General features: G+C 34.0%; 1 protein-coding gene across 1 annotated transcript; it reads left to right on the top strand.

The window, feature by feature from the left end:
* The first annotated feature begins 5,623 nt into the window (after window positions 1-5,623).
* LOC146138910 (protein Son-like) lies at window positions 5,624-14,209 on the top strand. Its single transcript, XM_083393338.1, has 14 exons — window positions 5,624-5,749; window positions 5,949-6,001; window positions 6,381-7,158; window positions 7,222-7,260; window positions 7,433-7,480; window positions 7,702-7,749; window positions 8,010-8,130; window positions 8,575-8,739; window positions 9,310-9,477; window positions 9,822-9,965; window positions 10,398-10,511; window positions 12,291-12,435; window positions 13,098-13,291; window positions 14,034-14,209. Exons 1-14 carry the CDS (start codon window positions 5,682-5,684, stop codon window positions 14,145-14,147), a joined length of 2,199 nt encoding a protein of 732 aa, XP_083249464.1. The 5' UTR covers window positions 5,624-5,681; the 3' UTR covers window positions 14,148-14,209.
* Window positions 14,210-14,759: the final 550 nt, after the last annotated feature.

Raw genomic sequence — 14,759 nt, 5'->3', positions numbered from 1 at the left:
AATGCGTCACGCTTTTTTCTCGCCACAGATATCGCTATACCCCGAAACCCACAACAATATAGCGCTTTTATCGCCAAACACACAACAATAAAACAATATCTGAAACAAATTAGCACCTGCAGTCAACCTTTTGTTGTGTTACTGTTTGTCTATGGCGTCTAATGCACCTGTATGGCTGGCAAGTTTTGGCTTCATTGCGCATAATCGCCCTTGTCCACGAAACATTGCGTCATAAAGGATGCACTGGAGCGTTTCAGGTAGGTGCGCCTGTGAGATAACAAAAGGATGCGTGGCAAAGACTGGAAAAAGTGTCATAATCACACTTGAATGCCTTTTTACGATACGTAGGGCGTAAACAGTAGGTTGCATGTTTTCATTTGGAACTACTGTGTTATTTTTATATGCAGTGTTACGTCATTCCAGTAGCTGTCGCACACAAGCCGAACATTAAAAAGACCAATTGTTGTGTGGACAAGCCTAATAAAGCGTTCTTTGACGTAACAAATTAACCTTCATCGCTGGCTTGCAATGCAATTAACGCTTAAAATATTTATGTTCTTGTGACTTTTTACTAAACCAGTCGATCGAGAGTCTCTAAAAAAAGATTTCGGTCGATCGCAATCGAACATAAGTTGGCTCTATACACCTAATCTAAAAGAAGCATAGACCCAACTATCAAACAGTCGAGACGGCGATATAGATAGAACATACTGAGCGTGTTTCTATAAACTTTAGGTTTGATTTCTTAAACCCGAATTTTTGCGTATTCGAAACAAATATTAAGTTTGAGTAGTTTTTATAACCTTATTTCCACACTCAGTTCAATAACTGAAGGCCGCTGGTTCAGAGATTACGAAATTGTAATACGAGGAAAACTAGGGTAGGTGTAACTGTAAACGTTCAAACAGCAAAGGACGGGTGTTTATAAAAGATTTGTGAAATCCTAACCTACTTGTATAAGAACACGTATGCGTATGAAAGGCATAATCAAGTTCCACGTAATGTGACAGCATACCACGATAGCAGAACGAATATGAGCACGTACCTTGAAATCTTTCCTACAACAAGAACATGGAACCTATTTTTTTTGTACAAATTTAACTTGTTTTAGATTTAACAGGATACTTTCACAGAAAAACTAACACTAATTTTGTGATAATAATTTCCTGTTTGAATGTCAAAGTCAAAATGATCAAGTATCAATCGACAGTTAAACACAAGCGCGTATCGAAACATTTTATCAAGATGACATTCATTATTATTATCAAGATACATTACAGATACGACACTTGCATAGTGTACCTAAGTATATTTGCATTCGTAACGGTATTACATTCACATTAACTGATGAGTGATAGAAGTGCGTATTAAAACGTCCTTATAAAGATGATGTCGATTTAATCGACCTTTTCGGCTTTGAAATTCATATCAAGCTACATTACAGACCGGTGCATAGTGTGCCTAATTTTTTGCTTTGAGTACATTTTCAAAGATTCTGAAAACGACATAATCATTCCGTTCGTCTGTTGAGTTTGTCGGCAACAACTGACCGGTTTAAAACGCAAAACTGTAAAAGTCAATGGTTAACCTCTTGCGTCATACTTTTAAACGAAGCAAATCGAGCTTCAAAGATTGTTTGGTTCGCGAAATGTCACGTATGTTTAATTACGTCATTTGTTTTTTACATCTCACAGAAAAATGGGGTCGCAAGGTTAAGTTACTGAGTTAAGGGTGTAACTACTAAAAAATGAAACTGCTTAAATAGTATTTAACCACATCAAAGTCAGAATAATAAATAACCGCGTATTTAATTGGAAATATTGTTTGCCAAGGGTGAATTATATGGAAGTACTGCGGGTTGGTTGGATGTGCCTCGGCCAATAACTTTTCGGGAATTCATTAATAATCAACAGTTCTCCGTATTCATGCGAAATTTAAAAGTTTGAATCAACGTATTTCAAGACTGTTTTGGGGAGACTGGCAACACAGTAATGTGGATAAATTGGACACCTGCACCAAGGCTTTTGTTGTGTTACTAATGATGCATGTTTGGCAAATTTTGAGACATCTAACCATTTTAGTTTATTGTTAGTTTGCTATGAACTGATTGATCAACTCATTCCCCAAAATTTTTGCGTAAATTTTTAGAGATGAGGACACAAAAAGCAACTGGAATCCTAGTTTAACTACATTCAAGAAGATTGCCCGGTGAAAAATGGACACGGCCTGGTCAGTTTTGTTTACTAGCGTACCTGCCAAACATACTTACCGAAACGCCTTTCTGGACCGTTCCGCCTTACTTTCCCCTTTGCTTTTACAAAACTGTTAGCGATGTGATAAACCCAACAATACGTACGGTGTTACAATACTTTAAAAGTTGCGCAAATATAATTACAAACCCAACAATACAAAAAAGAATTGTGCAAATATAGTACAAACAGGCACCACACAATATTTTTTTTGCTTCTTATTGGAAACAGGATAGTATTTCGCGCGTGGTGCAATCCCCTATAAACATTGTTAAAGTTGCGCCACACGTTTTGTTGTGGTAAGTTATACTTGGTCGTTAAATGTTCAGCTTTTTACTTAGGGGTACCGTAGGGGGAATCCCCACAGAAATTACCGCCAGGTTGTAAAGGAACCGATAAAACTTCGTTTAAAATGTAAATATTTTTTTGTACATAGCGGTATAGAGAAGCCAATCTATTTATAGTTTGGACACAATTAAGAAAACATACCGTTTTAAATATTTAGTTTCTATAGAGATATAAGCTTATTAAAAAAACGTCAGAAAGCAACACATAAAACCTATGTGGCACTTGAAACTATTGTCCTAATATGCATTATCAAAATAGACTACTTGCATCCAATTCCAGCTCTTGGAACACGATATTTGTTTTATCATGTTACTTTATTTGTTCCAAGGTAACCATCAAACAACAATTTGTACATTGTGGTGTACGGCCCATAACCAACATTAGGCATTGCTATATTTAGGCTGTAGGTTATTTTACATTGCGCGCATGTTATCGAATACACATGTATAAATACATTGACGCATACAAAACACAAAACGAAAGGTGTTTGATTGCGTAACTTCTTGTGGTGTGTGCTAGGTGTTTAGTAGGCATGGAGTTTAACAGAATTTCAACCTGCTATGACGTAATTTGTAGAGTATGAGAGCAACACGTGTACGCTGCTACATATAACTCGTAAATATATACATTTCGAATGCTTGAATATTAACATCATTAGTTTCCTTTTCGTTCAAGCTTTACAATTGGAAAGACCCGCTTCGTGGATTGTAAGTAGTTTGTTTACCTTACTGGACAAATTAAAGCGCACTTACTTGGCAATTTGACGTGGTGCCAACATGGACATTTTGTACAACAGTGGTGGGAAACCTACGACCCGCAAGTCGATCCGTCCCGCTAATGAATGGTCACCACCTTTACGAAATGGGTGGGGAGTAATCCTCGTAATATTTGGCTATTTTCAATTAGTGCAAAAAATCTTTAGCCTAAAGGCGTAATGTCTACCATGGATTGAAACTATCAACAATGGAAGTTTTCGAACACATTGATAATCAGTTAAAAATTGTTACAGCCCGACCTTTCTGAGGTTGGTTTTGAACCGCGACTAGGAAAGGTTTGACCATCCCTGATCTATCTAATTGGCATATCAAATTACGAAAAATACCATGCAATTTTATTCGAAAATCTGACAAACAAAAAGTTGTAATGTTTTAAATCGTAAATTGCGATTGGGGTTAGAAAAGGCTGCCTAGTTGTTATGTAGCTAAACATCAAATTTAGAAGTTCTATAAGTGTACTTTCTTTATTCAACACAAAAACAATTGTGCGCAATTAAAAAAGTTCATAATTCACACAAACTGTAATTCATACAAAGTAGGCCTGTGTCCATAAAACCTTACACCGGGTACGCAGTTCAAAGTTCAAACGGAATATATTTACTGCAATTTGCTTTTTACCGATGACACAACAAAGTCAATATCACACGTCACAGTTTAGGTACTTGCCAACCCCGAAGTAATCAAAAAGTGATTAAAATTTATTGGGGTGATGTTTACTTTGCATCCCCATTACAATTGTTACGACGAGCTTTGCAAATAACGCCATACAACTCTGAATATATTTCATCAACCTCTTAAACCTTAAATCAAGTGCTTGTTTACCAGTTCAGACGCACACTTCTGTTTGGGAGAACTTTCCCGATGATTAATTTTGATTGCAAATTGCGTCATTTTGTCGAGATTACCTGTGCCGCTTGATGCACTGGAATGTTTGTATCAAAATGTACCGTACAAAGTAATCACCCCTAACAAGGCTTTGTGCAGCGTTTTTCTTTGTTAGAGACGTTTTTAAGGTTGGTTGGTCGAAAAATAAGGTTTCCAGCCACAATTTTTGTTGTTTTGAGCTCTTTTGCACCAACAAGCGGTTAAAATAAAAACAAATTATATTAACTTTTCGTAGTTCTAAAATTAAATAATTGTTCTTACCAGTGTTGTAACGACTATGTCGCTGTTTTCGGGTGACTTAAGTATAACTAAGTCGTTTTGGTGAATAGCTTAACTTCACTTATAGCTTAACTTACCATTTTTACATGTAAAATAATTAGCTTGCTATATGTTAAGTTTTTGTTACCGGTATTTCTTATTGGAGTTATTTTTCATAATTGGTCAAGTTTACCAATTTTAATATTATATTTTTTATAAAAATTACTTGACTGAGATCTAACTTGATCTTTCTATATTTTACAAATAACTGGACTAGAACATAAGTCATTTCAAAATGATTTGTTTACAATACTGATAACTACACCTCGTGTAAATCGCTTAGAATTTGGTACTTTCGAACATAAGTTTGTAAATGCTGGCGCACACTATAACTATCATGCGGTGAGGTTCGAACCAACAATACTGGTCATGCCGTGACCGTCGCTCCACCAACTGAGCTACATAGGCTCAAAGGGGAGCAAGTCGAGAAATAACCATAGCACCATTGCCTGCTGGATCCTGTTCATATAAAGTGGTCTGTGGTGAGATTCGAACTCACGACCTCGGCCATACCGGGACCGTTGCTCTACCAACTGAGCTACTTTGTGTAGAATTGGTAAAAAATTACTTTTTAAGTTTTTTCGGGTATTTGTGTCATGACGTCACGTATGACGTAACTCAGGGACAACAAGGCCGAAAAACCCCCCCAAACACAAATATTCTCGATTTGTCCCTGTTCATTAGTCTTATCACTACGACAAAATAACCAAATTGATGAAAACAAAACGTACAAATTTAATGTTTTCAGGTTGTCAAGTTGAGTAACTTTTTTCTCTTATTTCTGACAAATTTCCTTTTAAGGAAGAAACCCTGTAAGTGAAACTAAACACATAAATCAGGTATTATATAAGCACGGATGCCATCCTAGTAGCTAACTGGTCAGATACTATAAGATTGTATCGGGTATAGACTTGGCTACGATCCGATATTATCGGACAATCAAATCGAGTATCTAAAAAACTTAGATCCTTATTATTCAGTGACGTGAAACGGCAACAAGTGGAGCGTGACAAAAGGATAAATAAGATAATTTTTTTCCGCAGGGAAATTGTTTCTGTCCATTGATTGAAAGATTGATTGATTGAATGTCCATCATATTAAAAGCATGGACAATGTCGATGATATTTTCAAGTTTTTCGTGAGCAACAAATTAAAGCAATTGGGACTAAATGGGTAAGTTTATTAGCAAAGGTATTCGACAGTTTTGTCAAATTTGTTTCAATGTTAATATTTGCAAAATTTTTTTTCATACGGTTTGCATTTTTTGAGTTGCAGAATTGTTTTAAATCAGGTTAAATTTGAGTATATATAATGACATGTGCTGTTCCAAGTAATATTATTTGATGAATCGACTACTGATTTTATTTTGCAGAGTTGACAAAGCAGAAACCACTTTAGCTGCATCTTTAAAGAAATCAGCTTTAGGTAATGCTGCCTTTATTTGTATTGAAATGGGGGCGCTGGTCTAGAATCCTACCACATTTATTTTAACAGTAACGAAACAAGTTGTCAAAGTCGAAACTGCAAGAAAGGCATAAATAAGGAATAAATATAATAATAATAATATTTGACCCACCCGAACGCAAACTCTCACCCTAACCCAAATATTGTTAGCAATATAAACTCCCAGAGGAAAATGTGGTAGGATTCTAGACCAGCGCCGAAACGGGAATGAAGGAAATGCTGTACTACTTTGTATTTTTGAAATGGAATCGATATTATTAGAATGCATATCAATAGTATTAGAATGTATTTTTGTTTACTAATTTACCACAACATAAATGTTATGTGTTTTTTTATGTAGCTCCAAGTGACCCAGTAAAAAACCTCATTCAAAAAGAACCAAACGCAGAAGAAACAGTTGTAAAAGAAAAAAAGCACAAACACAAAAAAGACAAAAAGAAGAAACACAAAAAGGAAAAGAAAAAACACAAAGAGAAAGAAAATAATTGCGAAGATAAAAATGAAAAAGACGAACCAAAAGAAAATCACGAAAAGCCAAAAAACAATGAAGAAACGCAATCATCTACGACGGTTAACATAAAAACTTTAAAGGTTGACGATGAAGAGGTGGTTATAAAAAATAAAACTTTAAACTGCTATCATGAAACTGTTTCAAAAATAAAAGAAATTGAGCAACTTTCATTGAAGGTAAAACCTGAAGATGTAGAAATAAGTGAAACTTATGCAAATATTAACAATACGAACAGCGACAGCATAAAAAGTGAAAGCAATCAAACGAAACAAGAGACAATTATTCAAAAAGAAAGTCAAGAAACTCCACCAAAAACTGAATCTGTTTTAGTTAAAACTGAAACACCAGAAAATAATGCAGATAAAGTCAAACCTGGTGTGCCTGAAAAAGTTCCGAATAAAATTGCTGACACTGTGAAAACAGAAGTAGAAATCTTGTCGGCTTTAAAAGAGCTAAAATCAATGTCAGCAGAAACAGCGGCGGCTGTCTCGGACGAAAAGAAGGTTGATAAATCAGGAAAATCAGAATCATCGTCTACGAAAAGCAACAAAAGTTCTGAGAAAGATTCACGACATAGAAGAAAGCATTCATCACGGAAAAGATCCAGGTTTTAGAATTTCAATAAATTGTTGTTTTGTGGTGCAAAGATTTTAAAAATATATATTTTTAGATCCCACTCAAGAAAGCGTAGCAGGAAATCAAGAAGCAGGTATACTTTTTATTATGCTCATAAGCTTTGTTTTATCTATTTCCTTTATTTTATACCACTCATAGTATGCATTTAAAACGTCTAAAATTGTTTTTAGGCTAAAAATAAAGTTAAATTTTAACCCAAATACGTCAATGTTTTTGAACCATTATTTGATTGATATTATTTTTAGATCTAGGTCACACCATAAACATCATCACCATAAAAGACATAGATCCAGGTATGTTTTGTGGTAATGTAAGTTGTCAATTCCGCAATTGTTAGTTTACATCCAAAAAAACAGGTTAAATCAAGTTTTATGACATAAACTCTTTAAACATCTTTGGCTAATCCTGGTCCACTAAAACAAACATTTTTTGGTGCCATATTAAAACAAGTTTAACCACCCCTATTTATAAACTATAGAATAAAGTTGTCATATATTATGTTTTTTATATTCAGGTCAAGGGAGAGACCTCACAGAAGACATCACAGACGCCGGCGTTCAAAGTAAGCCAAGAAATGTTGTGGTTAAATTGATGTATTTTTGTTGAACATCTTTAATTGCACAATAGTTCTAATTCAAACTAATTAATTATGCTGCATTTAAAGTGGTTTAACCTGACAAACGCAAATATCTTACAAACGCAAGTATAACTTTAGCTGTAGATTGGATGTAAAACAATTTTCTTTTATCCATTGCAATTTTTTTACCAAACAAACAATGCATCGTATTACAGAACATTGGACAGTTATTATTTTGTTTTCAGATCTCGTTCGCCGGTGATATCACGACAGGACAAAGTGAAGCTTCTTGCGATCGCTAAAGCCAACGTAATGGCACAACACAAAGCAGACAGTACAATTACCAGTCTCTCCAATGAAAGCACTGTAAGTTTTCGACAAATTAAGAATTCACTTGTAAGCAGATTTTTTTATAAATAAATTGCTTAACTTAAACCAATGATGATGTTAAGACTGTTCATGAAAACAGCTCTAAAAATATTTCATTTCCTAAATTTATTTTACAGAAATATATATGTCGCCTTATGAATAGGCATCGTCACTTTCTTAATTTGAATCAATCTATACTTAAATTAATCATTATTTGTGTGTAGTTTTTTACTACAGTCTCCTTTAATTACTAAAATTATGTGAAATGTTAACACTCAATTATTGCTTAAAAAATACTCATAATTTAGGTGTAATTTGTTAAACATTTGAAGACAATTCTGTTTTTCAACTACTGTTGCTTATCTAATTATCAATAAAGTTTTTTTTGCATTCTAAAGAAGTCCTTATAATTTTATAGAAAAATCTGCATTTGTATCACAGGCGGTAATACGATCGGGTGGAGTCACGGTTGCTCAGCTGACCGGGATTTGTCGGGAAATTGTGGATGGAAAACGTGAGGTCCTGGCGACACCAGAAGTTCCACAGCACAAGGCTTACCACCCCTTCCAAGTTAAAGAAACCCCAGCCATTTCTTTCAACATCAAGGTGCGCTACAACTTTTTTGTGGCCGGTTGTAATGGATTTAAATAGGTGTTTAGTACAATTTTACTCCAGTGAATATCTTTGAACATCAAGATGCGATAAAACTTTTCTTTGGTCTGTTGTAATGGATTTAAATGGTGTTTGGTTATAAGGTTACTTTTACATGCTCCAAGGTAGGCTAATTATTAGCACTGTCAAGCATTAAAATATACACTGATCTGTAATGAGCTTGAAAATGAATTTAAAAGCCTAATATGTTAAGTAAATCAACAAGATGTTTCAATTCGCCTATTAGGATGATGTTGATTTAACTCTTTGACTTTGACATATATTTTTAAGATGAAAAGATGTAAAAAACAATTTATGTAGGTTAAGGCCCAACGTTACATAAGTTGAATGAAGAGACCTATGTGGAAATATTTCACACTTTTCACATTGTACAGTATAGAAATTATAGTTCAAGAGAAGCATATTTTTTTAACTTTTCAGTAAGATTTTATCGCTTATCTAAAGTATTCTCACACAAACACCAAAGTCTGCAAAATTTAAACTCGTTGTTTTTCAACATCACAGAGCCACACGGTGGCGCTGAGCAGCAAACCGATTACCCAACTGACGAAGGAGTTTCCGGTGTCGTGTGGATCCCAGCATCAGAAGAAGGAAGAAGTGCTTGAGGAGGTTTACGGCAAGTGGGAACCTGTTGCTAAGAAGGAAAAACTCGAAGCCAGCGACCAGGACAAGGTGGGAACATTTCAATTTTTTCCAAACTTTATTTTTTTTAAATGTACTAAACTTTCTTTTTTAAACTTAAATTTTGTTTTTTGAATTGAAAAAAATTAAAAAAAACAACTGTTTTTCAAATCGTCTTTGAATTTTTTTCATGTCAATCAAATTATCTGCTTGAAAGGTGTAACTGTAAAACCAATTTTTTAAATATCGAGTGATCGATTTCTAGGTCTTTTTGGAAACAGATAAATTTGAATGTCTTTGATTTTTGCATAGAAGTGTATGGCAAGCTTGTTATACCATGCTCCATTTCGTGTGGAAACCTTATAAGAATAATTGATTATATTATTCTTCATTAGGTATTTGAGGAGACGCCAGTAGTTGAGAGCAACGCTGTGCTCATCCAAAACGTAATCGCGCAACGAATCAACGCAGTCCGACAACTACAAACTGATCCTGGCTCCCATGAAGCACAAAAGTCAATGCAACTAAGCCAAAATAAGGTACAAAAACTAAATTGTAGTCAACTTAAAAGTACTATATCAATCTTGGTTGATAGCTGTGCTAGTTCAAAAACAGAAAACAAAATGAAAAAATAAAAACAAGTGGCAATGTTGACTCTCTTTTTTAAGTTCTTCTCTCTTTTACAGCCTCTGTTGTTACAAGGGCAAAAAAATTGGTATTTTTTAAAACTGATGATGGCATGAGCTATTTCCAAAACGTTTGTAAACATCTAAACATGTTAATTTTATTAAACATTATGACTTGAGTATTTATATTGAAAAAGCTAGGTGTTAAAGAACTTGCTGTTATTTTATTATTTAAAGCAAGATTTTAAACATATAAAAATTCTTTATAACTAAGTATTATTTGAATACACTTACAGTCAACAAACCAATTTTATATACATAAAAATAACTCGTATTATTTTTTAGTTGGACAACTGGATGAAATTACAGAAATTACCCGGTCGTTTCACCGGTTCCACAAAATTGCAGCCATTATCGCGAAGTGAACTCGAAAGGGGTCATTCGGCTTGGGCCAACACTGTAGGTTCACCTATCCCTGAAAATCCTGCGTAATTTTAATAAAAAATTGTGTTTTATTACATGTTGTGTATTTTTTACAAGGGGTCCTCTTAAAATCATTTTAATTTACGGAACTTTTGCTTTATAAACTTTAAAAATTACACTTGTAATTTTGATGTGGGTTTTCGTCCCAATATTAACCAAGTTATTTGGTTCAAGTGTCATTTGCAATTTACTGATGTCTGATTTTTTTCTTGCTGTGAGTATTGTAAGACTAAGACTTGGAGTTCAAAAAAAAAAAAAAAACTGTGATGTGAATTAGTTTAAATACTTAAAAACATTCAACATTTTTGTTATTAAATATTGATTAAATTACTCGATCTTGTACCAAGTCTTAGTCTATGAGCACATGGTTAACAAGGAAATTTGTTTACAGCAATCAGCATAACGTCAAATGTTCCGGAAGTCTACGCCCAATTCTTGTTGAAGATTTACATTAGTCTGAGCTTCTTAGCTGCCTAACTGTTGTGGAAAATATGGAAATGTGTTTTTTAAACCAAGCAAAGTCAGCAAAATACCTCGTAATTCCCAGCACTGCAAGTCATAGAAAAAAATGTAAAGGGTTGAAAAATATTGTTTAAAATTTTAAAAGAATTATGGTTTATTACGTTCCTAAGCTATCTGTTTGAAAATTGTATTAAATTGAATCATTTTCATATTGGCTGCAACAGTAGTACCTTGAGTGTTATTGGGCGCTGATTTTCTACTTTATTTTGAGTTCTTAACAAATATATATTAGCTGGTTTAAAATATACAGTTTTATGAGAAGTTTGTATTCAAGGCCTTTTGGTATATCCAGCTAATGTTGGCTTGTTGCCCCCAATAACACACAAGATACCAGTTGCATATGCCGAAATATGCCGGCACTTTTGAAGCTCAGACTAATGTTTTGTTGAAAAAACAAATGTGACAAAACTGTTTTATCCAACAGGCTGCTGCATTGTAGGATTGTTTCATTGTGATAAACTTAGTAGCTTTAAAAAAATGCCATCGACGGCAAAAACCCTCTCTACGTACTTTCAACGGTAAGGTGCTCTGGGTGTTTGTAAGAGCGACATTTTAGATGTGTATCACTTCATACCTTGCAGCACTAGCTGTTGTAATTTCATCTTCCTGTGCTACATAATATATGCATAATGTATTGGCATTCATCAAAAACAGCTCCTCTGGTAACTGTTAACCAACTGTTTTGGTGGTTTTAATAATTACAATTACCAGAGGAGCTGTTTTTGATTAATATCATGCCTGGTAGCAACAGTTTGTATTGGCATTCAGGCTAATGCTACAGGCAAGTTGGTAATTTTGTGATAAGAAATTATCACTGAAAAGAACTACTTTTAACTAGTAAAGATACACAGCTGTGCTTTTCTTTAATGTTAATAACATAGCAATTTTCTAATATGCGCATATTGTTTTTTTTTGTTGTAAAGATATGGAAGGGACTTAAAAAAATGCCTAGACTGTTTTCCTTGGAATTTACTTGTTCAAATTAATTTCTTTCTTTTATGAGTAATCTGTTAATAGGATTATTGTATATAAACAGTAAATTACCTAATTTTTTTTTTTTTTTTATATATAACATCCCTTCGTCATTTTTAAGCATATCTTCCTATTTTTCTGGAAAAATTTGAACCATTTTTACACTGAATATGGTTGTAAAAAGCAGCTTTTCATGTTAATCCTGTCCAAACTTTTTGGTGCCATTTTTTTAGTAGTCTAACTATGTTGTGGTGTTTCCAGCACACATTCAACTCAAACAGCAAGGTCGAGGGGATTGGTAAATGCCTTCTTGAGAAGATGGGTTGGAGAGATGGAGAAAGCCTTGGAAAAACAAACGTTGGATTGTTGGAACCACTTAAAGTCAGCGTAAAGACAGACAGGAAAGGTAAATAAACAATAGTAGTCTTTGTTGATTGACAAATTGTATTATAGTGTTGACAAGGGACTGATGATTCCACACAATTTTTTTAGGTGAACACTGCCACATCGTTCAAAACGTTGTTTTGTTTAAATGTAAAGTTTATTTAATCTTAGTTGTTATGCACTTTCATATTAAAAATAATGGTAGGCTCCTTTACTTTACATTTTTCAGAAAGCTTCAGCAATTAAAAGTAACATATTCCTGTATTTTGTGTGCTGCAACAAGTGAAAAATTATTAAAAAAATAATTATATTTTTGGCATGCTAAATCATAGTTGACCAGTATTATAAACAGCGAGAATAAAGCCATATATATACAATTATACACCCATTTGCTCTTAAATACGATTTTGGGAAACAACTTTTAGCACAATCTTTGTATAGCTGATCCGATTGGACAATGTTTTAGAATGGAAGACAGCAGATTAAAATCAAAGCATAAAATATTTAAAAATATAAAAAAATCATCACTTTTATTACCTTACTGTTTAACAAAAACAAAAAAAATATTAATATATGATTATTTTTAGCTGTGTTTAAAAAAGCTAGACCTTTAAACACACAATCACTGAATAAACAGATATATAATATGACATCTCCGTTAATTTAATTTCTACAACTTTCCAGGCCTGAGCAGCATTATGGAGATGCCGGCTCCAGCTGCTAACGTGTCCCGGAACCGACCGGTGGTCAGGGACCTTAGCGGGAAACACCCGGTCAGTGCTCTTATGGAAATCTGCACAAAACGCAAGTGGCCGGCACCGGAGTTCCGACTTGTGGTCGATGCAGGGCCGGACCACAGCAGGAACTTCCTCTTTAAAGTAAGTTGGTTGCCGGATTTTTAGAAGTTGTTGAGATTTATTAAACTTAAGGTCCAGAGATTGCAAATAGTAAGGAAGATGATTTATTGTGAGATAATTAGGCCAATAATGAAATGACCTATTTTTTACCCTATATTCGGTGATGGTCATAAGAAACATCTCAAGGAAATTTATGCTTCCTCTTTAAGGTTGGTTGCTGGCTTTTTAGTGTAAGTTTTTTGAGTTCCATTAAACTTTAGGTACAGTGATGGCAAATACTGATAAACTTGGCTGCAAATCGTAAGGAAGATAAAGTTTCCAGATACTTAGGCCAAGGAGGGATTGATACAAAATTAGGAAGAACCATGCATATTACCTATTTTTACACTATATTTTGTGATGGGACATGAATAATTATGGTTTGTAGGTTGGAAAAGTTTCCAACTGTTGTATATTGTCAAAGATAGGTCAGTTAGGTAAAAGTAGTTGCTGCAACCCTTGGTCTGTGCTATGGAAAAAAAACATTGAGCTTGGGGCAAAACTTTTCTCCACAGAAGCTTTTTCATTAAAATGCCCTTACAATGTTGTAATGACTTGACTAAAAAGTGCACTAAAGTCACGGTTTTCAAATGAATTGACTTAATTTAAATGTTTTCATAAAATTGGGTTATTAATCTCAACTTTTGCAAGCAAAACTATTTGCTTGCTATACTTTCGTTTTCCAACTAAAAGCAATACATTGTTTACATTTTGAAATGTTTAGGTGATTGTAAACAACACTGAATACCAACCTTCAATCGCAGCTATGAACAAGAAACTAGCAAAAGCACACGCCGCTACTGCTGCCCTACAATCCATGGGACTTGTACCTCGCTAAGCACACTCACAGTGACGTGTGTACATTTTATTTGTGCTTTTTATAAAAATAAACAAATCATGTGCTAAGTGTGCCTACAGTGTGTGTAAATACAGATGATGACAAGATGTAAAACAAGCATTATTTACAAGAAGAAAAGTGTTTTATAAACATAAAGTAGAAACAAGATAATCATATTTGAAATTAGATAGCTGCAAAATATATACTGCACGGCCATAAAATACATTAACTCTCAAATTTTAACTGTGATTTATTTAAAATACTGCCTGGATGTTGATAAATTATAGCATTAAATAAGGAATAATAAGCACAACTAATCAGAAAAAACAGTGAAGGATGCTGGTCAACAATAAACTCTAAATAATATATACAACAATAACTCAATGACAAAAGGCACATTAAATATTATTCAATTGCACCACTGGTAAAGCACTCTACAAAGTGGAATGTCAGAAATAGAGGCACCATATTTATGGTAAAAAACAACACTATAAATTAAACAGGTTAGTCAAAAAAGACCAAGGATACAAAGGTTACAATGAAAAATGTTCAAGAAGGTGAAAAGCACAGTTTAATTTGGACATTTCAACACTTTTAAGAACATGTCCTTTA

The sequence above is a fragment of the Ascidiella aspersa genome, chromosome 7 (assembly GCF_963924565.1).
Source record: "Ascidiella aspersa chromosome 7, kaAscAspe10.2, whole genome shotgun sequence".
In the NCBI taxonomy this organism is placed as follows: domain Eukaryota; kingdom Metazoa; phylum Chordata; class Ascidiacea; order Phlebobranchia; family Ascidiidae; genus Ascidiella; species Ascidiella aspersa.
This window is presented reverse-complemented; position numbering and strand designations above follow the sequence as displayed.